The sequence below is a fragment of the Polypterus senegalus genome, chromosome 6 (genome assembly GCF_016835505.1).
Source record: "Polypterus senegalus isolate Bchr_013 chromosome 6, ASM1683550v1, whole genome shotgun sequence".
Taxonomy (NCBI): domain Eukaryota; kingdom Metazoa; phylum Chordata; class Cladistia; order Polypteriformes; family Polypteridae; genus Polypterus; species Polypterus senegalus.
In genome coordinates, this window is record NC_053159.1 from 45253545 (window position 1) to 45279183 (window position 25639).

The window sequence follows — 25639 nt, forward strand, 5'->3', positions numbered from 1 at the left end:
CCAGTACAGATCCTTTGCCACAGAGCCACCATTCGACTCGTAAGCACTAAGAGCAATCATGTAATTTTCCTCGATGTTAGCTAATTTTCTATAATGGAAAAATATTAATAAAATACCCTACATATCAAAAGTTTTGTATACTTAAGCATATTCAGAATACCTGTCTGTAAGTGGAGGTGAACGTTCCTAAATATGCTACTATGCCAGCAGAGATTAGTATGTCACCCGTCAGGTTGGTGTACTGGATCCCCAGCTGCTTGGCTGTCACACTCCATCGAGTCTTTTCTCCACCAAGCCCACCAATCAGCTGTTCAGCTCGATCAAGCTTCTTGCTGCATAAATCAACCTAAAGAGGGTATTATAATTACATTAAGTTACATGCAAATCCATGGAAAGAATGTTGTCTCTCCTTCATCTATTTTACAATATCACAGTAAAAGTAACATGCTCTGAACTCAATGCAGCTATGTAACTTGGGAGTATTATATTGTTACTTATTTAACACCATTTAGGAGATATCTGTCTGTCAAAAATGCTTTAAAGATAGAAAGAGGCATTTAGGTCAAAAATCTATATTTTTGTTTCATTAGAAGCACATATACCATGCCTGCTTCAAGTATGAAGAGTGCAAGGGAGCAGGTGTTTTATGAGTTCAAAAGAAAAAATCTATTCATCAAATGTCAAATGCCATAACTTTTATCACAACTCATGCATCTATTTCCAAAGACATATCAGTTTTATTTGTGCTAAGTACCTTGTTCTCAAGATCCGCTTTCTCCATCTTATTGATTTCCAAAGTTTGCTGAAGCTTGGCCAGCTTGTCTTGGACCTCCTTCAAGGCAGCCTGCTTTTTCCTTAGCCCTTCATTGGCGATGCGCAGTTCTTCCTCTGCCTGGGCCAGTTTTATCTTTTTAGGAGCCACAACCTTTGCTACTCTGATAAGACAAAAGGATCAGAGCAGTTAAAATCAATGTTGGCTACATTTAAAAAGAGATTCTATAAGTATGATGTAAAGAAATCGATGGATGCCACTGATATAGAATTCCCACAGTGGTCAGTTTTTTTTCCCTTTGATCATCCATTTGTTCATGATAATATAGAATGAAACACATACTGGACCCCCTGATCACTAGGGCCACATTACTTTAGCTTTGTAGATTCATTAGCTTCATTGTGCCTTTAACATAGCTGTACTGTAACTGGCTTAATGGCAGCACCCTTCACATAAGTTTGGAACAATTAAGATTTATCTTGAGCAGGTACTGTTCTTCATATTAGTAATTTGGTAAATAGATAATAGTAGAGTGGCTACTGCTGCTGTCTCACAGCTCCATGGAGTTTCAATTAATGCTCAGCTTAGTGCTTAGTGACTTACAGGAATACTGGAGAGAGCAGACACTCTGTGATATGAGGAGCCTGAAGAGAAACCTGATGCTGTTAGGGGGAGATCTTCAGGCATACCAGAAGACCTTGAAGTGCTGGCCACATAACCCGGAAGTACTTGGGAAAACTTACCCAGGACAGTTACCACATCCAGGCTTAAAATGCCCCCTTTATTCGATACACAGGGGGCTTGGAGTTGGGATGAAGTCACTGCCAATGGTTTCGGTCCTGGGTGATCCATCTAGGGGTTTTGCATGTGGGTTTACTGCAGTTACCTCCTAAAGACATGCAGGTTTGGTGAACTGAAAATGCTAAATTGGCCTGTGGTGTACCTTCCGACAGGCTGGCACCCATTGTTTGCTGGGATAGGCTCCAGCTGCCCCATGACACTGCCCTGAATATCGGATTTAACAAATGGATGGATGTATCAACAAATACTATGATCCATCCCAGCCTAAGCAATTCTCACCTTCATGTCGATTATCCTTAAAATGATGCTCTGTACAATTTAAACTTCAAATTAGTTTACTGATTTAGATTTTGCTTGAAAGAGGTTATTTCCTCTTTTACATGCATGATAGCTGCTCCTGTCAGAAAACGGATACTAAGTAGTCAGCATAAGTGACTAAAATGGTAGTGTGTGCACCCAGCACTTATGCCTGCCTGTACAAACAGTGGCATAGCAGTTTGAGCAAATTTCACACATACCAAAATATTTAAAAAAACAAAAATGTGATATTGGTCTCCATTCTTCTTCTTCTTCTTTTGGCTGCTCCTGGTAGGGGTCACCACAATGGATATTTTTTTTTCCATATCTTCCTGTCTTTTGCATCTAGCTCCTCTACATCCACAACCTTCATGTCTTCTCTCACCACATCCATAAACCTCGTCTTATGCCTTCCGCTTTTCCACTTACCTGGTAGCTCCATCCTTACCATCCTTTTCCCAATATACCCAGCATCTCTCCTCTGCACATGTCCAAGCCAGCACAATTTCACCACTCTGACTTTGTCTCCCAACCGTCCAACATGAGCTGACCCTCTAATGTACTTATTTCTAATCCTGTCCATCTTTGTCAGACCTAGTGCAAACATTAACATCTTTAACTCTGCCACCACCAGCTTTGTCTCCTGTTTCTTAGTCACTGCCACTGTCTCCAACCCATATAATATAGCTGGTCATACTACCATCTTGTAGACCTTCCCTTTTACTCTTGCTGGTACCTGTCTGTCGCAAATTACTCCTGACACTCTTCTCCACCCACTTTACCCTAACTGAACTCTCTTTTTCACCTCTCTTCCACACACTATACTGTTGATCCTAAGTATTTAATCTCCTTCACGTTTGACAGCTCTACTCCCTGCATCCTCACCATTCCTCTGACCTCCCTCTCATTCACACACATGTATTCTGTCTTCTTGCTACTTACCTTCATTACTCTCCCCTCTAGAGCATATCTCCACCTTAACAGGGTCTCCTCAACCTGCTCAAGCTGATCCCTGGTGTACTCCCACTTATACCTTGAATGCATCCGTCACTCCTACCACAGATCTCGCCACTGTCACACTTCCCTCATACATATCCTGTACCACTCTTACTTCTCAGCCACTCCCAACTTCCTCATATAGTACCACAACACCTCTCTAGGCACCCTGTAATATGCTTTCTCTAAGTCCACAAAGACACAGTGCAGTTCCTTCTGGTTTTCTCTATACTTCTCCAGCAACACCCTCAGAGTATACATCACATTTTTGGTGCTTTTTCCCAGCATGAAACCACACTGCTGGTCAATAATCATCACCTCACTTCTTCACCTAGTTTCCACTACTGTTTCTTATAACTTCATGCTGTGGCTCATCACTTTTATAGCCCTGTAGTTACTACAGCTCTGCACATCCCCCTTATTCTTAAAAATCGGTACCAGTACACTTCTTCTCCACTCCTCATGCAACCTCAAATGTTCCAAGATTGCATGAAACAATCTGGTTAAAAACTCCAATGCTATCTCTCCTAAACACCTCCATGCTTCCACAGGTATGTCATCTGGACCAATTCTTCATCCTCTTCATAGCTGTCCTTACTTCCTTTTTCCTAATCCGTTGCACTTCCTGATTTACTATCTCCACATCATCTAATCTTCTCTCTCTCTCATTTTCTTCATCAGTCTCTCAAAGTACTCTTTCTATCTGCGCAACACACTCTCATCTCTTGTGAGTATGTTTCCATCTTTATCCTTTATCACCCTAACCTGCTGTACATCTTTCCCAGTCCGGCCCCTCTGTCTAGCCAGTCGGTATAGGTCCTTTTCTCCCTCCTTTGTGTCCAACCTCTCATACAACTCATCATATGCCTTTTCTTTAGGCTTCACCACCTCTCTCTTTATCTTATGCCTTATCTCCTTGTACTTCTGTCTACTTTCTACATCTCTCTGACTATCCCACTTCTTCTTTGCCATCCTCTTCCTCTGTATACTCTCTTGTACTTCCCCATTCCACCACCAGGTTTCCTTTTCCTCCTTCCTCTGTCCAGGTGTCACACCAAGCACCCTTCTAGCTGTCACCCTTACTACTTCTGCTGTAGTTGCCCAGCTATCCTCATAACTCTTCACTGCCACCCAGTGCCTGCCTTACCTCCTTCCCAAACTCAACCTAACACTCTTCCTTATCAACTTCCGCCATTGGATCCTTGGCTCTGTCCTCACTCTCCTCCTCTTCTTAATATCCAATGTCATCCCTACAGACCACCATCCTATACCGCCTTACCACCCTTTCCCTTGTGACCACTGTGCAGTCTCTAATCTCCTTCAAAATGACCCTCCTGCATAAGATATAATCTACCTGTGTACCTCCACACTTGTATGTCACCCTGTATTCCTCCCTCTTCTTAAAAATATGTATTCACCACAGCCATGTCCATCCTCTTCGCAAAATCTACTACCATCTGACCTTCTGCATTTCTCTTCTTGACACCATACCTACCAATCACCTCCTCATCACCTACTGTATGTTCACTTTATCAACGTGTTCATTCAAATCTGCACCAATCACCACTCTCTCTCTCTCTCTCTCTCTCTCTCTCTCTCTCTCTCTCTCTCTCCCTTGGGTACACTCTCCACCACTTCATCCATGATGAAGCAAATAAAAGAAGGAAAAAGCCCTAGCAAGACAACTAAGTCATAGAAAGCACAGCATTTGATGCCATATGTACAGTTTCTAGATTGTTAAAAAATAAGAAAATGCTTATTTTGCCACAGTTACAATAAGTAAACAAACAAATTTTAAAAAAGCAACATTTTCTATCATTTAAATATTTATTTTAAGTTTTAAATGTGTTAATATAAGCAAGACTATATATATATATTCCAACTTTACCTCTCGAATAATTAACAATATTTGAAATTGGATGTATTATAAATATAATAAATCTAAAAATGTATTTGTTTTATGATTTGTGTGGCCCCTCAATCCTAAATGTCAAACTCCATCCATTGGGGGGAAACTGAAATAAAACCAGTAAAGAAGTTGGAAATTTTTTTTTTTTAATATCATCTCATGCTTGTTAAGGATATATTTTAAGACTGTACTGGGGGCTCTGAAAAAATGTACTTTGTCTTAGAAGGCATTATTTAATGCACTGGCCATTACTATGCTGAGACATGAACCTAGGACTCTGTTATCATGATTTTCCGTCTTTTTTCCTCAGGTATTCTAAAAGGTTTTTTTTTTAGTTTTTGTCTTATTAGGGATTTTGAAAGATCCTAACGGTTTTAGTATATTTCCACATCTTGACACTCAATTATCTTGAGTTTTCATGGATGCCTCCATTTTGATGTTGTTTTGCATACCACTTCCATTAGGTCACTTACCTAGTACAGCCAGGAGTTTTGAGGACATCACTGTTACAACAGTATAAAAGACAGCAACTCCCACTTCCTTGTTGTCCAAGATTTTGGACATGTGCAAAACTTTCTTGAATAAATGGCAGTGTAGCAGTGGTGATTACTATACTTTGGCATGGTTTTTTCAACTAATCTTTTGGTTAGCATATTAGGCTTAGTTTTCTTTGGTTTATTGTGACTTTAGTATCAACCAGCACAAGTGTTTTGACTTTGAGTTTTGTTAATGTTCATCTCTTGGATTATCAAACAACTCCCTTTTCTGCTCTTTTCACCTAATGCAGAACATCAATGGCATACAGATTTTAGCTTTACTAACCACTGTACCACCACATATTACTTTATATACAAACTTATACATTTAATACAATCCATCTCCGTCAGTCTGTTTGTAGATCCATTCTTAGACACTACAGGACATATCTGTCTCTTAAATCTTCTGCTTTAAGTGTCACATCAATGTAGAACTATACTGCTGCATTATGCTCTATGACAGCAGTTCACATTCATAGTACTGACAATGGTGCATGAGGGAATTAGCCTAGTCGGCTGCACAGAGTCATGGCAGGATATTCTATAAACATATATTGCTTCCGCTAGAGCTGAAACCGTGGATTGTTAGTGTTAAATTCCATAAACATTTTCCTTTTACTTGTGTAGCTTCACTTACTTCAACCATCTCACCAAATGACACACTGAATGACATAATCCTCTGATCCCAGTAGAAACACTCATGCACATTCACAGTTAAGACCTTCACAAAACATTACATCAGACATCAATCACACCACACTGCAAGATGTCTCACTAGATGATGAAAGATATTTTATGCCTCATATTTCTCATTCTCTCTAATATCTGTGTGAGTGAGTGGTCACGCATATGAGAAATCCCATCACACATTTTTCCAGTGCAGATAAAAAATAATTTTGCATTATTTTGTAGAACGCTTGCATGAACCTAACAATTATTGCAATATGTTATCAGACTTTCACTATATCAAATGCCAAAGTGATATAATATAGCTTATACGTGTTATTTGGGTTTTTACTGTATACAGATGCAGCCCAGCAGGCTCCTCTGAGCGGACATAAAGAGATAACCACAATCCTCCAGTGAATGACGATTGAGGTAAGAAAAAATTGAAATGCAGGAGTAATCAAAAAGTGGAGCTGATGCATGCAATTTTTACTGTAAGAATTTTAAATGTTATTATTTTAAGTATGGCCTAATTATTGATGTATTCAAGAACATACATTTTTCAAAAATTTGTTAAGTATGTCTAGCTACGAATCATCAAACTAGATTATTTCTCTAACAAGACAAAATTTCATGCGCACTTTGTGATGAAAAGTATCTGTGAGGCATTAAAAAAAACAACCATTGAAGTTATGAATTGTAATGAATGTATAGTGAGGCAGGTAACGAGGACTCACAGTTGTCAGGGCCTCTTCTAGTTTATTTTGCTTAACTTAGTCCTGTACAAACAAGGCACTACAAAGCCCTATAGCTTTCCCCTTTCACTGCTTTATGTATCCCATCCACTTCATCTGTCACCTGAGTTGCTCCTCCCTCCTAATCCCCTCACCGTTCACTTCTGCCCCCTTCTAATGTGTGTCTGACTGCCCCTTACAATTAGAAACCTCTCCTTCCAGCCCTCCCATTCCGCCCCTTAGACAAAGTTAGAAAGTGACTTCTTATATTTCACCAGTGGCGGCTGGCCAATAGAGGGCGCTAGGGCGCCGCCCTCCCTGAACCACACACACAAAATAATAATTATATAAATTATTTAAATGTATAATTATATGATGTGATATATTAGAAAATCTTCTGTAAAAATAAATGTTTTCACCATCACCATATAACTTCTCTGCCTGTCAGCACGTCTCAATTTCAGCTGAGGGGCGATCGAGATATCGCCCAAAGGAGGCGGTCTTTGTAGAATTTAGTCAAATGCTGATTCAAGATATAAATATATTCAAGATGTGACATAAAATTTAGCCAATCAGCGTCCTCAAATCTTAACTGAAATGGGCGATTTTTCTGTCGCCCAAGCAGCTAAAATCAAGGATGGTCTGTAGTGGCGCAATTTTCAATTAACATTACGTGACAATGGTGGACTCAGGTGTTGTTAATTCCGGACACGAACCCAACTCTGTTCAATCTCTACTCCAATATCCGTTTGAGAAGAGAACTTTGGCAGAAAAACTGAAGGTAAAGGAGCTGGGTCCAGATCAGCCTAACCTCTTAATCAGACAGCAGATAAGCGAAAAGGGAAGAAGTACACGCGGCTACTCTTCCAGTTGGTACACCAAAAGGCCTGGCTATGTGGATGCGTTTCTGCTAATGCCTTATTTTGTTTCCCGTGCTTGTTGTTTAAAGCAACTGGGACAGATCCTGCTTGGACAGTTACGGGAGTGAGAGATATGAAGCACCTGTCCGAGAAAGTAAGAAAACATGAGAACACCAGGACACACATGGATAATTCCGTCAAACTAGCCATTTTGGGAAGAGTAAACATCGCTACTCAGTTAGACGACGGTCACAGGATTGCGATAAGAAAACACAACGAGGAGGTAGATAAAATCGGTATATTTTATCCAAGATAATTGATTGTGTTAAATTTTGTGGGGCTTTTGAGTTGGCCTTGCGTGGGCACGATGAGACTGACTCGTCAGACAACCCTGGCATTTTTAAGGGTTTAGTGGATTTTGTTGCCTCGCTAGGCAGTGGTGCAGTGCCTCTGTACCAGTTTTTCATTGACAACAATCTTCAAAGTACTTTCACAGAGACTGTCAGTCTTCTCAAGATCATAATCACCACGCCTATGACAACAGCAGAGTCCGAGAGGTGCTTTTCTACTTTGAAGAGGATCAAAACTTTCCTAAGAAACACAATGACCCAGGACCGCCTTAATGCTCTGGCAATGCTTTCTATTGAGAAGAAACTTGTCAGAGACATTCCTGACTTCAATAAGAAAGTAATTGAGAAGTTTGTTAATCAGAAGGAGAGAAGAGCAAAATTCCTGTACAAATAAGTAAAAAAAAAAAAGATGCAGTTTTTTTTTTCCCACCACAGTTATTTTCCTGTACATGGTTGTCCTCACATTTGTCGTGTGTGTGTATATATATATATATATATATATATATATATATATATATATATATATATACTGAAATAATTGATCAGACATGATTTAATAATGTTCTTTAACTTTGTCTGCATTGCAATAAATCATATTGCTTTGATTTGTGAAGAATTGTTTGAGAAATTGTTTGCTGTACCACAGCCCCACCTCAAAACATTTTCACCAGCCGCCACTGTATTTCACACATGCAAATGTAAAAATTGAATTTTCTAAATATTCAGAATCTGGCACTCTTATATTATGGATATCCTCAAACGCTGCCCATGACTCCAAGGCTGAAAGTGGTGACTGTCTATGATCTATAAAAACTTATTCACTGAATTCCTTGAGTTCTTTCATTGCATGCCCAGAATTAGCTATTCTGTCATCTAAAAAATGCAATCTGGTGGAGTCTGCTTTAAAATTGTTTGTCCGATATGATAGGCAATTTCTTACACTATAGCCCTGTAAAACATTTTACGTTAAGTCATTATTTCAATGGAAATGTTCAGTATATACATTTTACACTATGTAGATTATTTAGGATGTGACCTTTTCCCAGTTTTCTATGTATTAATGTTTAACATGTATTGTTATCACTCCAGGAATGTTTCGTTTGACTATTTGATTATGTTTAACCATGCTGCACTTGAGTTAATGGCCAGTGTTGTTTTAAATTACAATGCCTCCTTTAGTCAAATGTTTAGAAAGAAGTAGGGATTTTTATTTACCTGTTTTCTGGCCCTGATGCATTCCTTGTGGAGTTTGCACCCTCTCGACATATTTTAATAGTTCATTCCACAGACCAAACAATCTCAATTATGGGGACTAGGTGACGCAAAATTTGATTTTGTATGTGATTGTGTTCTTTGATGAATTGTTAACCTATCTAGGATGTGATGCTGCCATGTGAATTCCAATTCAGGGTTTTTTTTTTGCCTATCCCAAGAGCAATCAATCCATCACATTCATGGACACATCCAACTTCAATATGCCAACTTAGATTCACCAATTAACCTAATATGAATGCCTTTGAGATTTAGATTAAAAAAACAGAATCTCTGGAAAAAAACCCATGTAAATATGAAGGAAACATGTGAGCCCCACAGAGAGAATGACTACATCTGAGCTTTGAATCCAGTCTTCACTGTTGTAACACAGTGTCAGAAACATAACAAAAAAAGTGTTCGGTTTCTAAAAAAAAACTGTAAAGCAGAACGAGAACTTCATTGTCCTGCCGATAAAGAGCTCACCTCAAGTCACACAGACTCTACTAAAACCTGTAGGCTTTGACCTAATCAGGCCCCAGAAATAGGGAACTGATTTTAAAGATAAATGAAGAGAGTTCCAAAATATATCTCAAAAATTCCTCACAAGGGAGAGAAAACCATCAAGCAAATCCCAAAACACTAACACAATAGTTATTTCTAAGACAAATAGAAGTAAAAAATAAATAAATAGCAATACTCATGACTGGCCTCTATAACATTCATTGAACCACTGCCAGACCTCTCTTTCTGACTGACCTAAGAGCTACTGGGACAACCCAGCAGTGATGTCAGGGTGGCCCAGCCTCTTGGGGTTCTACCGACAGAACACACAGAATGGACGGCACTTTATAGAAACAGTATGTGATAAACAAATAATAAATAAAACTCACAGAAATAACATCAATGCACGAAACCTAATAAATACAGTGATCCCTCGCTATATCGCGCTTCGACTTTCGCGGCTTCACTCTATCGCGGATTTTAAATTTAAGCATATCTAAATATATATCACAGATTTTTCGCTGGTTTGCGGATTTCTGCGGGCAATGGGTCTTTTAATTTATGGTACATGCTTCCTCAGTTTGTTTGCCCAGTTGATTTCATACAAGGGACGCTATTGGCGGATGGCTTAGAAGCTACCGAATCAGAGCATGTATTATGTATTAAATAAAACTCCTCAATGATATATACGATATGCTTCCCGCGCGGTGCTTGATTGTTTGCTTTTCTCTGTCTCTCTCACTCTCTCTCACATTCTCTGCCTGATGGAGGAGGTGTGAGCAGAGGGGCTGTTTGCACAGAGGCTGTTTGCCTAGAGGATACGGACGCTCCTCTAAAAAATGCCACTTTATCGAGGTGCTTTGGCATACTTAAATGCCCAAAAGCATGTATTGATTTTTTGATTGTTTGCTTTTCTCTCATCTCTCTCTCTCTCTCTGAAATTCTCTGCTCCTGACATGCATTCCTTTGAAGAGAAGATATATTTTCATTCTTTTAATTGTGAGAAAGAACTGTCATCTCTGTCTTGTCATGGAGCACAGTTTAAACTTTTGACTAAAGGGTGTTATTTCATGTCTAGAGGGCTCTAATAATGTTAACAGTGTGGGAGAGTTTATAATGGCTTAAAATATATAAAAATAACCATACAAACATATGGTTTCTACTTCGCGGATTTTCATCTATCGCGGGGGGTTCTGGAACGCAACCCCCGCCATCGAGGAGGGATTACTGTATAACAAAAACAATAAAAAAACAGAAAATAAATAGAAGCCAGGGACAAAATTCTGGGTGTAATACAATATTCATAACTTGTGAGGCACAATCAATAAACGCTGAACCAACATACTTTTGTTTTTTTTTTCATAGCTTCTTTTGCGTACAAACAGTGGTAAAACATTTGCATTTCAAATGACCAGAAGCTCCAACTAAGCTTCATATCACATTACATTAAGTTTTGCTTGGACAATAAACAAAGATTTTATTTATTGAATAGATACATACAGTAAATATTTTGATGACAGGTCTTGTGAGGAAAACCTTAAAAAGAGGTTTGTGGTTCACAATCTCCTTTTCTGCATAGAATGTAAATTTTCACTTGGACTTGAGCAGAAAGTAATGCCTTCTGCAAGATACGGCAAGTGCTGAACATTAACATTTAATTATTTAGCAGACAATGTCAGTTCAAAGTGATTTATAAATCACAGCTGAACTGGAAATTAAGTGACATTCTCAATAAAGTACAGAGAGGCAGGGGAGGATACTGAACCACCCACCTTGTCCTTTACAGTCCACTGCCTTAGCCACTGGGCCACCTTTATAAAAGGAAACATTTCCGTGTGTCTATGTATCCTGTATGTCCTTTCAGTTTCTGTGTTTCTGTAATTCCAACAGCTTGCACATCACAAATATTTGTAGAAGTAAAATGCATTGCATTTGTCATTTCAAAGGATGGCACATTACAAGCACTTGTAGTAATTCATTTTATAACTAAAAATGTTTGTAATGCATCATCTGTTGCAATGAGAAATTCAATGCATTTTGTTACTACATGCATTACAAAATACATTCCAATAGATGGTGCACAGCAAACATTAATTCTGAGGTCTACAGTGATTACTTAGATTTCAACCCATCTTAGATGGGTAGCATAGCTAGATTATAATGTGAGACTAAAGTAAAAAACATAACATTTTCAGACCCACTTTATTCAATTCTGGGCTGCGTAAGGTTAGAGCATATTATGGTGGCATCGGTGTTAGGCAGAAAACTTAATCTTAAGGCTCATGTATACACAGAAATACATACGGATGATTCAAAGTAACTAAGCTCGAATTTAAGAGTTTAACAAAGGGATAAAATACAGTAGCAAATAAAAAAGGCAAATAACAAAATCTGTGTCCTCAAAAGTCTCAACCCCATGTGTCTCCGGAAGAGAAGCTGCTACAAAACATTCCAAGTCTTATCTCTCATCTTTAACTATCTGTGTTAACCTGGCCTCTCTTAAACTCACCAAGTCAAGGCATTGTCTAAGCTCTGTGACTCTGTAGACTCAAAGAGGGTTTAAACCCAATCACAAGATCACTAAGGGTCTAAACTCTGAAATTACTTTTGGAACTGAGGCAGTCCTACCTTTGCAACAGTCACATTGTGGTAGAGGTCTGTCTAGAAACTCCTAAGCTAACAGATTCCTTAATAAGGCCACTTATTTAAAGGTATTTAAAGGAGCCCATTCTGTGGCTCATGGCTGAAAAGGACAATGTGGTCTCTGCTCTTCCAGCTGTGGCCATATGTATCTCTGTCTGCATGGTGATCTTTGGATCTTCTCCCAGGACTCCATAGACTTCCAAGGAAGGTCAGATATTTCTGGTAACTGTTATGTTGCTTCTAGCATTCTGGGGCAACATCACATGTTGATGCACAGTCTACATCTCACTCCTAAACTCCTGTATGTGTTTCATTAGCTCTTCTGAGGCTCCCCATACACATACAGGACCTACCAGAACATTCCTTCGGCATTGGGCTGGACAAAAATATATTCTTTGTTCTATTGCTGTTATGTTTTAGCCAGGGTTTTTTCCTTAGCTTATGCTTAAATTCATTTCTACTCTACAGTATGTATGTGTCCTTTTGTTAATATTGATATGGTTATGTTTTATTTAGCATCTATGTACTCTGCAATGTTTTCTTGCGTTTATTGTGCTTTGTGGGTGGAATCCTAAAAGGATGGACTGCCGAGTTGATTCATTGAGTCTGAGACTTGCCATTTCTAAGTACTGGTTTTTTGTTTTTTTTGCTATCATTCTCTATTTTTTGGGTCTTGGATTACAGTGTGGATTGGTTTGCTCTAGAGTGCCTTTTTTACCTTATTTTTGTTCATCTCTTATTGGCCTTAATAAAAGGACAGATGTCTGTGTTTGTGCATCTGTGTGACTGTTCGGTTGCTACAAAGTAGGCATTGCCCATTCTAGTAAGCTTTAGTGGACCTTCAGGCCTGTTAAGTTGGCAGATTTAACAAGAATGCAAAGAGCCAACATATATTCCAAAGCAGGTAACTGAACTCTTCACACCAGGACCAGCCTATACTTCATCCAATAACAAAGGTGTAAATCCGAGCTGTATTGACATGTTTGCAGAGGCCTTTTGTAGGGACTCTTCCAGGCCAGAAGGTGGAAAATGGACTCAAGCAAGAACAAAGACCTAAACTTCAAAGAATGACAACTGAGATAGACAGAATAACTCAGCAATGAGAAGAGACTGATTTTGTAACTGGAAGTGAGTTTAACTTAATCATGATTGGTCAGAATCCCTTCTGAAAACTAACTGCACCAAGATTCCTGGATTCTGTCAGTGAACTCCTAGAGACTCCCTTGGGACAATCTTTCTCATCCAGGTAAAAATTGTGTTCTCACTTTACAAAATGACCTTCTAAAAGCTCTTTGAAACCAGAAAGCTGATGTACCACTCACTCTTTGGGGAGCTGAAAGTTGAGATCAAGTCTGCTGAGAAACAGCCATTACATCAAGAAGGAAACTTCAGCATTTAAACTCTTATGCCAGAAAGAGTAATGTTGTTCCCTATGAAGTTGCAGAAGACACAGCAAAGGGACTTGCCAAGCATGCAGCAAGAAGAAAGAGTGAAATCCAACACAAGAAGAATCCTTCACTTGAATCCAGAGTAGCAACAAAGAAACAACTCTACACAACATTGGACATCATCCTTAGAGACTTGGCATTGTGCCAAGATAAAACTCAGAACTCTAAATAACCAGTAAACAGCAAGCCCCTTCTATGCCATATGCATGTCTGTCTGAGTCCTTTCTTATATGTTAATACATATATGCAGTTATTATATTTCTATAATCATTGTCTGTGCTTTGTAAAAAGAGTGTGCTTCAGTTGCTTTGATTTAAGTTGAATGGTTGGAGACCCACCTCCTAAAACAAGGAAATGGTAAATGGTAAATGGCCTGTATTTGATATAGCGCCTACTAGAGTTCAAGAACCCCCCTGAAGGTAAGATAAATAAAGCAGGAGCCTTATTAAATTATTAAATTAATTGGCGACATTGCTGAATGCAAAATGACTGATTAACCAACCAAGCTAAATCTCTCTTCATCTGCAATAATAGGCAAAACATGTACAAGAAGGGAAAAAATCAAAAGTGATAATAAAAATACCAAATATTGATGTAAAAATAAGAAATTGGTTTTATCAGGCCTATTCTTTTGTTTGATATTATGTGCTGGCAACAGCAGTGTTGTAGCTACTTGGTTACAACCACTCACGTTACACGAATGAAGTTTACAGCTGTAATGCTAATGACTGTTAACTTTTATTTGTGGGCAATGTTATAAGATGTTCACTTTAAAAATGTATTCCTTTAAGAATACATTTTTCCAAGCAAAGATATACATGAGAATATGGGTTTCTTTGTTTCTGGAATATTTTTGTGCAGTTACTTTTGTATGATAATATTTCCTGACCATAGAGATTATTTATTTCATGGTGCCACAACATTATTTTGTTTTGCATATGGGCAATGCCATATTATGATTCTCACTACTATCAAGCTGTTCCTTATTGCCAAGGAATGTGGTTTCAGACAGCATTGGGTCTTAAGTCATCAACTTGACTCCTTAAATATCGGTGCGATAATTTATTTGTTATCTGTGACTTGTATAAAAACCTCAAATGAATGTAGTGTGAATTTTTCTGTCTAATTCTGTCTAATACTCAGAAATGAGGTAGGAACACAGTTTTCTGAACAAAAATGTAGCTGCATTTTTCCAAAAAGTTCTAGCAGCTCTAACTTAAAAAATGGGATTCAACAAAAGCCTGATGCACCAAAATGATTCCACAGACAAAATATCTTCATTTTTAAAAGTTTTAGTTAAACAGTAAAACAGTTCACACAAAAAAAGAAAATTAATTTAGCAAAAAAAAAGGAAAATTTCTTGTTAAGAAAAGTTCAAAGCTTAATTCTTGTTACATCTCAAATCGTTACTATTTACTTAACATTTCTGAACCATTTCAAAATGGCAGTCAGAAAACTGTATTTCAAGTCCCTGTTTTAAACACAACTAAGCTTATCATCACACAGTTTCTTAGTTATATTAAGAAGGTTCCATCTCTTACTAGCCTATAGGGGAAAAAGACTATACCATTGTCTATAACTATGGAAGAGATTTATATTCTATTCAAATTAAGCAAACATTAATATGAGTTTAACTCAAAATGTTAACTGGCTCTTACAACTGGTTTATGAACTTTCAGTTTTCCCTCTGACTTTGATTTCTGATTAAGAATTAGGCTTTGGTGCCTAGTTTTGGTTACTGGTTTTGACTATGTTTTGTCTCCTGCTCCTCTTTTAGACCTAAGACAGAACAGGCAATGGCGGAGTGAAAAATAAAAAGGCCAATGTGGTAGTGACCACTGACTCATTTCCCAGAAAAACACTTTTTAAGAATGAATAAGAAAAACTATAAGAATAATTAGTTTGACAATTGACGGTAAGCAGATGCAGTGAAAATGGGTCGCTCCAAAGAGGAAGAGGCTGCGGGCAAGGGTAAGGAATTGGGTGCAATTTATTTTACCACCCCAAATGGACAACCTGTGTATCAAATATAAAACTTGAGGTCAATGTTGATTACTTAGATTTCAATTCATCTTAGACAGGTAGCACGGCTAGTATTTAAAAAGTTCATTATAAATAAAGTTCTTTTAATGGCCTTGTCTTTCTCAAGCCAGGTTTTTTATGGCTTTCCTCTCCTTGATAGGGCACTCTTGCTGTTTCTTTTATGTTCTTGGACTATGTTTGAACTGACACATTTTAGGCTTGGGTAGGCCAAAGCCTGAGCTATCCAGGATGACACCCATATTTGGGCAGGCCAGTAAGTTTCTGGCCTGATTTATGAGTCTTTTTTGAAGGTGCCACCAATTTTACGAGTTTGTCTTCCAGAATCATGCCTATTTTTCCTAAATAATGTGTATCTGCTTATGTTTTAGGCCTTACTGTATCCTGTCTCTGTCCTTTGCCAATGTTTCCTCCCTTCCATGACCCTTTTCTTTATCACAATACATATAAGAATGTTTACATCGCTTTTTTAAAAAACAAAGAAAACGGTCAGTGATGAAGGAAAGTGTAGGATATAATTGTAGAAAACCTAAATTTGTGACAGAATAAACCATGTGCTAAGCTGAGAGGCACTGTAGTAATGTGAATAAAGAATCTCATACTTTTGTTTGTCCAAATGTTCCCTGCCAGATGTCATCATCGCTGGAGCCTTGGCATTACAATATTGTTCATTTAAAAGGTTTCTGTTGACTAGGTAAATGTTGGCTGACAAATTGAAAAGATCAGCAATAGCTAAGTCTCTTTTTTAATTTAATGCATGTGTAACCTTAAGTTTCCTTTCTTTGTTTGCTGCTTTTTCATCTGCCTTTTCACATAACTGCTGCTTTTAGTTTCACTCTCTCAAAGTGATCCTTGATGGTGTTTTTACTATTCATTGCCTCTCCAATTGATTTTTTAGCAGCCCCCAATGCTTTTAGATTCCACTGCCTCTGCATTTGTAGCTATTCCCGCCGTAGACTGTGATTTCTGACTTTCTTGGCTTGCACTTTTAGCCATTCCTGACTCACATATTGTGTTTTCAATCTGTTCTGCCACTCAGATTAAGCTTTTAGCTATGTCCCACTGGCAGCTCTCTCTGTACAAATTGCACAGTATGCATTGTTGTTTCTCCATGAGGTGCAATATGATTTATTTTGCCACCAATAAAAGACACATTACCAGCCCAAAGAGCAAATAAGTCACTCATTATGAGAATCAAGTCATTATTTGCTATCTTGTGTCTTTTTACAGCTTTTAAGGCCAGTCAAAAGACAGGAAAACACTCCTAAATTCCGTCTTACCATTAATGCTTTGAAGGTGGTGTTGGTAATCTGTGAGCAACCGTGTACACTCTACTAAGTGTTCCCAGAAGGCAAATGCTACTTCAGTGAGATCTATCTTTGCAAATGGAACTACAGGGGCAGAATTTTACAGGATGCACTTTTATATGTAATACCATTCAGCTTGCAAATAGGCCATAGTTTTATGTTTATGTCAATAAATGGACATACTGGTTGCTTTATTAAGTGCTTGATTTGAGCAAAATAGAGTTTCTTTTCTGCTTATGCAAAACAATCATTGTCACAGTCTTGAAGAACTTTTACTGTCCATGGGATCCTGAAGATTTGCAACAGAATATCTAATTAGTAAATAAATAATAATTAAAGTAATACTTAATGAAGTAAGCAAATAATCAGCCAGCTTCAAATCTGCTAAAAGTATGTCATTTCCGTTGTGAGAAATGGATATCTGAGATGGTGCTCTACTGGCTGTGGTGTTACTTATCTTTTTTATCTATTTAAGATATCTTGTATTTAATTAACCCAAGAGGAATCAATTACAAGTATATTCAAAACATGAGCAGGAAACCAAAAGGTCAGAAAGAGAAGGAAAAGATAGCTAACATTTCATCAAAGTCTAAGTCAGCCTTAAGTTAATGATATGGCCTGCCACAGATTGAGCTGAAAGAGACAGGCAAAGAAATGGATCAGCCAGGACCTCACAATGCAGCATCTGTTCTGGCCGACAGTGAATGCAAGAGCAAAACTGTGAGTGAGGTGGGTGATGAGAATTTGCCACTTTTTGAGTGGCATTTCTGAACCAACCCTGACCTCATTATCCCCACTGTCAACTACTACTAACACCCCCTTGTGTGTCAACAGCATCAACTCCAATGGGATATGAAACTCTACCTTCAGTGCACAGAGGAGATGGAAATGAGCTGTCAGAGAAAGTAATGATTACTACTTAAGTTAGTGAGTACCTATAGAAACAGTTGGCCCATATTTCTTGAAAATATCTTCACACTGGGGAAACTCCTAAAGACTGGAGGCTAGTGAATACTATCTCATTGTATAAAATTGTAACTTTAAGCCAGTAAGTTTAATGTGCATCTCAAGTAAACTATTGGTTGCCATTATTAAAGAAAAGATCAAGCTGCACATGTGTAGAACAGGAGTATTAGTAAATATCACATATACTCACGTAGAAGTCGGGTCTTGAAACTTGAAAAATCGTTCATAAAATCAGACTCAGACTTATACGCCCCTTCAAAAATCCGACACTTACATTTTTTTTAACATCTTCTTGACTTCTCCAATCTCGTTTTGTAGCAGCAGAGCAGTTACCAATTTCTTTTGCTAGTTCAATGACGTTTAATTTAAAACCAGCTTCATATTTTCTTCTGATTGAACGATCCATTGTAGATAAGGGGTGCTCTTACAATAAAGGTGTATGAGGGTGTGAGATACAAAAAACACAAATCAGTGCAAACGTTGCTTCAGAATAGTTTGGTTATTACCGTGTGGTCACGTAGGCTCAATACAAAAAAAAAGGCAGTGTGCTCCGTGGTTACTCTCTCAGGTGGGCGTTAGCATATCATATCCTCTTGGACCAATAGCGTGAGTTTTCCGCATTCGACTTATACGACCAACATTATAAAACACCAGAAATTATAGGTAAAATTCAAGTCCCGACTTATCCATTGGCGAACTTATCCGCAAGTATATACGGTATGCAACATGGGTTCAGACAAGAAGGCTGTGTTTCACTAATATGCTGGAATTCTATGAGAAAGCAACAAAAGGATATAATCTTAGAGTGCATACGATATTATTTATGTTGATTTTCAGAAGGCTTTGATAAGATACCACATGAAATGTTAGTAAACTGAAAGAAGAGGGAGTTCAGGGCATGGTCTGTAGATGGGTACAAAATTGGTTCAAACACAGGAAGCAAAGGGTTATGTTGAGTGCAACTTTCTCAGAATTGGGAATCCCTCAGGGAACAATTGTAAAGCCAATTCTCTTGTTAGTACACATAAATGATCTGGACAAAAACATAACCAATAAGCTAGTTAAGTTTGCAGATGATGCCAAAGTAGACAGAAATGCAGATTATGTAAAATCAGATAAATTGCTACAGAGGGAATTGGATAGAATAGAGACTTAGATTTGTGGCAGATGAAATTAATGTTAGTTAATGTAAAGTATTATGTGGAAAATGTCAGATTTTAATGCACAATGGGAGTGAAACACTGAACAAAAAACACACTCTAGTTCATACCCTTTGTCCTTACGATTCTCAGTGGTCTAATAAACATAGTAACAGTTGATGAGCATTTAACAGACCACTTTCATACATTGTGCATGCATACATGATGCAGAGACATGTTAAACTTAATGTAAAATGTTGTTTGCACCTCATCTTATATTCAATGTATGTTATAACAGGGAACACGCAGTGAGCAACAGAGTAGTTGTTCATTACCATTGTTGCATTTTTTGTGTACAACACTGGCATGACACTATATATATATATATATTGTGGAAGACTGCCGGCTTCCCAGGCCGGTCCGCACCCCCAGGCCGAGAGGAGGAGCTCTCCCGACACCAGGATCGTGCCCCGAGGTCCAGCAGGGCCTTATGGACTCTGTAGTGTTTATACACAGCCCTGCTGGATACCTTGGGGACCACCAGGAGTCGCTGTGGGGGGACTTGTGGGATCGGTTGTGCCTTATGACCCGGGAGTACGTCACAGTCACGTGACGGGAAGGAATGGCGTGCTCCCGGGGTGATGTGAAAGACTGATTGCCCTGACCCAGAAGGAATAAGGAACTGTGGACTGCTGGGACAGGAACAACTCCGGGTCAGGGGCTATAAAAGGACGGTGCCTCAGCCCAGACACTGAGCTGTGCTGGGTGGGAGAGGAGCAAAGTGTCTGGGCGAGGAGGAGAGGTTATTGTGTTTGTTAAAGTACTGTATTGGTGTAGTTAATGAGTAGTGTGGAAGGTGCTTGGTGCACTGGAAGAAAAGAAAAAGGTCGTGGACTTTTACCCGGTGTTTGGAGTCATACCTGAGGGTTCAAGGGTGCACTACTGCCCCCTACTGCCACTATATATATATATATATATATATATATATATATATATATATATATATATATATATTCACTCACCCTTCATAACACAGGGAAAATTGTCCGACATCTGCTATTTTCACTTTGACATTTCAATTAAGCACCAGTTTCTTCACCCTACATGCATGTCTGTCATTTCATCCTCTCTATCCTTTTCTTATATGCGTTTTAGTTGTCACTCTTCTCATACTGAATATTTAATAGGTTGTAGGATGGGAGTTGAAGAATACTCATATTTAAATAAAGTGTATATATATATATATATATATATATATATATATATATATATATATATATATATATATATATATATATATATATATATATATATATATATATACACACACATACATAGCAAATTAAATAAAGAAAACAAAATGCTAATGCCTATGGCTATTATAATGACTAAATACTCTTTGAGTTATACATTCTTACTTGTCATAGGAGTCCATGGCAACAACCCACTTGCAGAGACCCTCAGCAGCAGTAGAAGCATTTCTAATCTTCTCTGGGACAAATTCAGGATTGGTAATATACTGCTTGCGAATAATGCTCATATATGAAGCTGGAATATTGTCTTTGTCATACTCATGTAGACTCTGCAGAAATTTCATGTCCCCAAGTAATTTCTTGGCTGGGCCCCAGAAGTCTTCCACTTTCTTTCCTGAACCCTGTGGGTCAGGGATCCGGTCAGGTTTAATTCCTTTTAGGATGCAAATAGCTTCCATTACAAGTTTTACGCCAGCAGGGGGACTTTTCATGGACTTCACCACAGTAATATCCTAAAGATAACAGCAAGAATGCAAAAATGAACAATGAGTAACTTCTTTTTTATATAAGTAAACACACACACATTGTGACCATATAATGACGTCCACTTGCTCTTCCAAATAACTGGCTGCTCTATCAGTGAGAACATCATAATTGCACACAACTGAGCTTAAAGCTGCTTAAAGCAAACAAGCAGGTACCATAGGACTGAGGAAAATTAAACCTTGATTCAGGTGGCATTGTATGTGATATACAGTGCATCCGGAAAGTATTCACAGCACATCACTTTTTCCATATTTTGTTATGTTACAGCCTTATTCCAAAATGGATTAAATTCATTTTTTCCCTCAGAATTCTACACACAACGGTGCATGGTTTCTTCCAAACATGACACTTGGCATTCACACCAAAGAGTTCAATCTTTGTCTCATCAGACCAGAGAATTTTGTTTCACATGGTCCGAGAGTCCTTCAGGTGCCTTTTGGCAAACTCCAGGCGGGCTGCCATGTGCCTTTTACTAAGGAGTGGCTTCTGTCTGGCCACTCTACCATACAGGCCTGATTGGTGGATTGCTGCAGAGATGGTTGTCCTTCTGGAAGGTTATCCTCTCTCCACAGAGGACCTCTGGAGCTCTGACAGAGTGATCATCGGGTTCTTGGTCACCTCCCTGACTAAGGCCCTTCTCCCCCAATTGCCCAGTTTAGATGGCCGGCCAGCTCTAGGAAGAGTCCTGGTGGTTTCGAACTTCTTCCACTTAAGGATGATGGAGGCCACTGTGCTCATTGGGACCTTCAAAGCAGCAGAAATTTTTCTGTAACCTTCCCCAGATTTGTGCCTTGAGACAATCCTGTCTCGGCGGTCTACAGACAATTCCTTTGACTTCATGCTTGGTTTGTGCTCTGACATGAACTGTCAACTGTGGGACCTTATATAGACAGGTGTGTGCCTTTCCAAATCATGTCCAATCAACTGAATTTACCACAGGTGGACTCCAATTAAGCTGCAAAAACATCTCAAGGATGATCAGGGGAAAGAGGATGCACTTGAGCTCAATTTTGAGCTTCATGGCAAAGGCTGTGAATACTTATGTGCTTTCTCAATTTTTTATTTTTAATAAATTTGCAAAAATCTCAAGTAAACTTTTTTCACATTGTCATTATGGGGAGTTGTGTGTAGCATCTGAGGAAAAAATGAATTTAATCCATTTTGGAATAAGGCTGTAATATAACAAAATGTGGAAAAAGTGATGCGCTGGGAATACTTTCTGGATGCACTGTAGTGTTGGATAATCCAAACAATGGTCACCCTCTGGTCAGAAGAATACTATAAGTGAGAGGAGCCAAAAACGCTCAACTTTATGTAAAGTAACAGAAGCATTACAGTCAACAATCTATCAGATGAGCATAACACTGGTGTTAAAAAAGGTAAATCATGCAATTTACTATATCTTGTCATAGATGAGTAGTGCTCAGTTTTATTCATATCAGTGAAAAAGAACATGATTTTGGAACATAAGGACTGGATACTATGGGATTAGAAAAATATTGCCTGGTGTTATGAATCTCACATCAAGCTTCGTCACTATGATAGGAAAATAAGGGTAGGACAAAAATACCACAACATCACAGATTTTTCCTGCTTGTAGTGATGTAATGGCATGGGGTTTATTTATGAGGCACACATTCGGCCTCTTCATATGAGTTGGCCAATGATAGAATTTTGTGTAGATATCTGAACATTCTAGCCAGTTACAGATAAAATGAACCACAGAAGCTCTGCATCCATTTATGAGATGGTGTTCTCAACAGGCCACATGACTAGGAAAGTCCTCTAATAGTTTTTAGAAGCAAAACAGTGAATTACGAGTAAATCTAATAAAGAGGCTTCTACGGTTACCAAAGCCTAGCTCAATTGATTATCAGAGACATGAAATGTAACAATTTGTTTGCAGCAAAAATTCAGCACCTAGTAATCAGCAAGTAACTATTAGACTCTTGAGATGACAATGGCTAGCATCCTTGTGCTGCATTTTCAACAGCATGTTGAATTCAGGCTGTTTTTATGGAAAATGGTTGTTCAGCTAACAACTAGGTAAATATAACTACAATAATGAGGTAGCCACTCACTCTGTGTATAAGTAGACATATAGTTATGACTGATTGCGTGCCTTTATATACATCAACAAAAGCTGTTGGAAACAGCAAGGGCACCATAAAGGTGGCACTGGGTAGAGGTCAGAGTTAAACAAGCTCTCCAAAAGAAGAAGAAATACATATGGAAACATCTCTGCATGCTTGTAAGAAAAACAGGGGCTAAAAGGGAGAGGAGGACCCTAACATATATGATCTTCCAAAAACAGAATTCAAAGGTGTGCCAGAAGAAAGAGCGCATGAGGCATCCTGGGATCAGTGGTCAGAGACTTAGAAGTTCTAGATCTGGAAGGAGAGTTAGGAAAATGACGAACTTACAGGAGGAGAAGAAGCCAGGGTATTGCACGAGTGTGTGTGAGAGAAAAAAAGTAAGGTCAGAGGTACAATCCCTGTGGATTGATAGGGATTTAAAATCTTATGCAAGTTGTACTGTTGTACTGTTCTGTTGTATTTTGTGTTTGTGTGCTTCATGTTCCAAAGGCACCTCTTGACATTCTTTATGTCCCAGCATTTCTTTTTCTGTTTATTTACTTTAATATGGTGTACTTTTGATTACAATGCTCCCAGATACATTTAGAGAGATAATTATATTAACAAGAACTCAAAACAACATTCATCAAAACACAATAAACATCATGTAATATTTCTAAGTCTCCTAATAGTGATAATATAAATCAATGGTAATAGTTAAACTTAGTAAGGACAACTGCAAATGGAGAACAGAGAAACAAAACTAATCTACAATAACCATTATATTTATAAAAGAATTTTTCTAGAACTTTCACTGCCTTACTGTCTTTATAAGTTGTACTCCAGTGCGTCTTTTAGTGATGCACTCAATAAAAGTTTACATATAGATTGATTGACGGTATTTGTCTCAGTAAATCCACTTCTGTAAAATCAATGTTGCTGATATTTACCTGTGGTGTAAGTGTGTCCAGTGCAGCCAGTGCAGACTCTAATATGGGCAGAGCATGAGCAAGGTCAGCATCACACTCATCTTTAATGGCCTTGGCTGCCATGGCTTGTTCATTTGCCACGGCCTCATCGGCTTTAACTACCTTCTCTGTCTTTGCAACCTCAATGGACTCTTTTTCAATCACTATCATCATTTCATCCACCTCCTTGCTGGCCACTTTTAGCTGGGGCTGCAGTGCCTCTAGCTGTGTTTGCATTGTTGCCACTTGAGAAGCTGCAGATTCCAGTTTCTCTAGACCCACTTCATAACGTCGCTTCATTTTCATTACCTCTCTGCAATGGAACATACAAAAATAGTAATTAAACAGCAGCAATCCATGCAATATACAGATGAGTGAAAAAAAACAACTGGTAATATGTAGCATGGTTACTATTTTGGACATTGTCTTTATCAAATAAGTTTGAGCCATACATTTTTATTCTTATTTTAAAAAGTTTAATCTGACAGGGAGGTTAATGTCTAACAATATCTACCATTAAAATTCATGGAACATAATAAGTCAGTTGTTGCTCGGGCGCATTTATGACCCTACTAGATCAGACAAAAACCTTTGCAAAGTGCTGGACAGGGGGATCGAAGGCTTTGTAATCTGGTTGTAATTGACTGGCTAGCTAAACTGGAGAAATACAAATAGATAGATAGATAGATAGATAGATAGATAGATAGATAGATAGATAGATAGATAGATAGATAGATAGATAGATAGATACTTTATTAATCCCAAGGGGAAATTCACATAATCCAGCAGCAGTATACTGATACAAAGAAACAATATTAAATTAAATAATAATAAAAATGAAAAGAATTAAAATAAAATTAATGTTCGCATTTACTCCCCCGGGTGGAATTGAAGAGTCGCATAGTGTGGGGGAGGAACGATCTCCTCAGTCTGTCATATGAACAGGCTGTAGGTGGACTGGACTGGTGGCTGAAGCTGCCTGAGCTGAGTCATGGGGAACTACACACTCCCACTTGTGCAAGAGGCATGTCAATAACCATTAAATTTAGATAAATGAGCCCTGCTGGTCTCTTTCTGCCATTTTCATACTGAGACCATGCTATTTTACTCTCCATTCAAAGGTCATGTAGTAGCAAGAACCAAAGGCCAATTAACATATTAAGACAAAGACAAACAGCGACCTAGATGCCTATTAACTGGTTGTTTTTTTGTTTTTGTTTCACCAAAACTCACTGCATGCATGAATAATTGTGCAGCTTTCTCTTCTGCCTGTTCTGGTATTATCTCTCTATTATAATTTTAAAAATCCTGGGACAAGACAAGACTTTTTAGCCTGCAACGAGATGTGACTTTTTCAGAGAGTTACTTTCTTGTCCCGTGAGACGAGACTTTGTGCCAATAGATTTAACCATGGCCAGGAAGAGGAAATAAAAGACAAAGAGTAGATGAAAAAGCAGAACATTGCAAAGAATTCAAAAATGCTGGCACGATACACATGCAGAGCAAGTTACAGATAATGAAAATACTAAAATTCGAAAGTCTCAAAAAAATGATAGTAAAGATTGCAGTAGATGACAA

General features: G+C 38.3%; 1 protein-coding gene across 1 annotated transcript in view; it reads right to left on the bottom strand.

Annotated features, from left to right (window-relative positions):
* dnah7 (dynein, axonemal, heavy chain 7) overlaps nucleotides 1–25639 on the bottom strand; it is a 422487-nt gene that overhangs the window by 156926 nt on the left and 239922 nt on the right. Inside the window, exons 39-42 of the mRNA XM_039755900.1 lie at nucleotides 24044–24374; nucleotides 20638–20984; nucleotides 755–935; nucleotides 161–346 (exon numbers count right to left, since the gene is read on the bottom strand). Of these exons, the coding sequence (XP_039611834.1) occupies nucleotides 161–346; nucleotides 755–935; nucleotides 20638–20984; nucleotides 24044–24374 (1045 nt within the window). The remainder of the gene's footprint in view (nucleotides 1–160; nucleotides 347–754; nucleotides 936–20637; nucleotides 20985–24043; nucleotides 24375–25639) is intronic.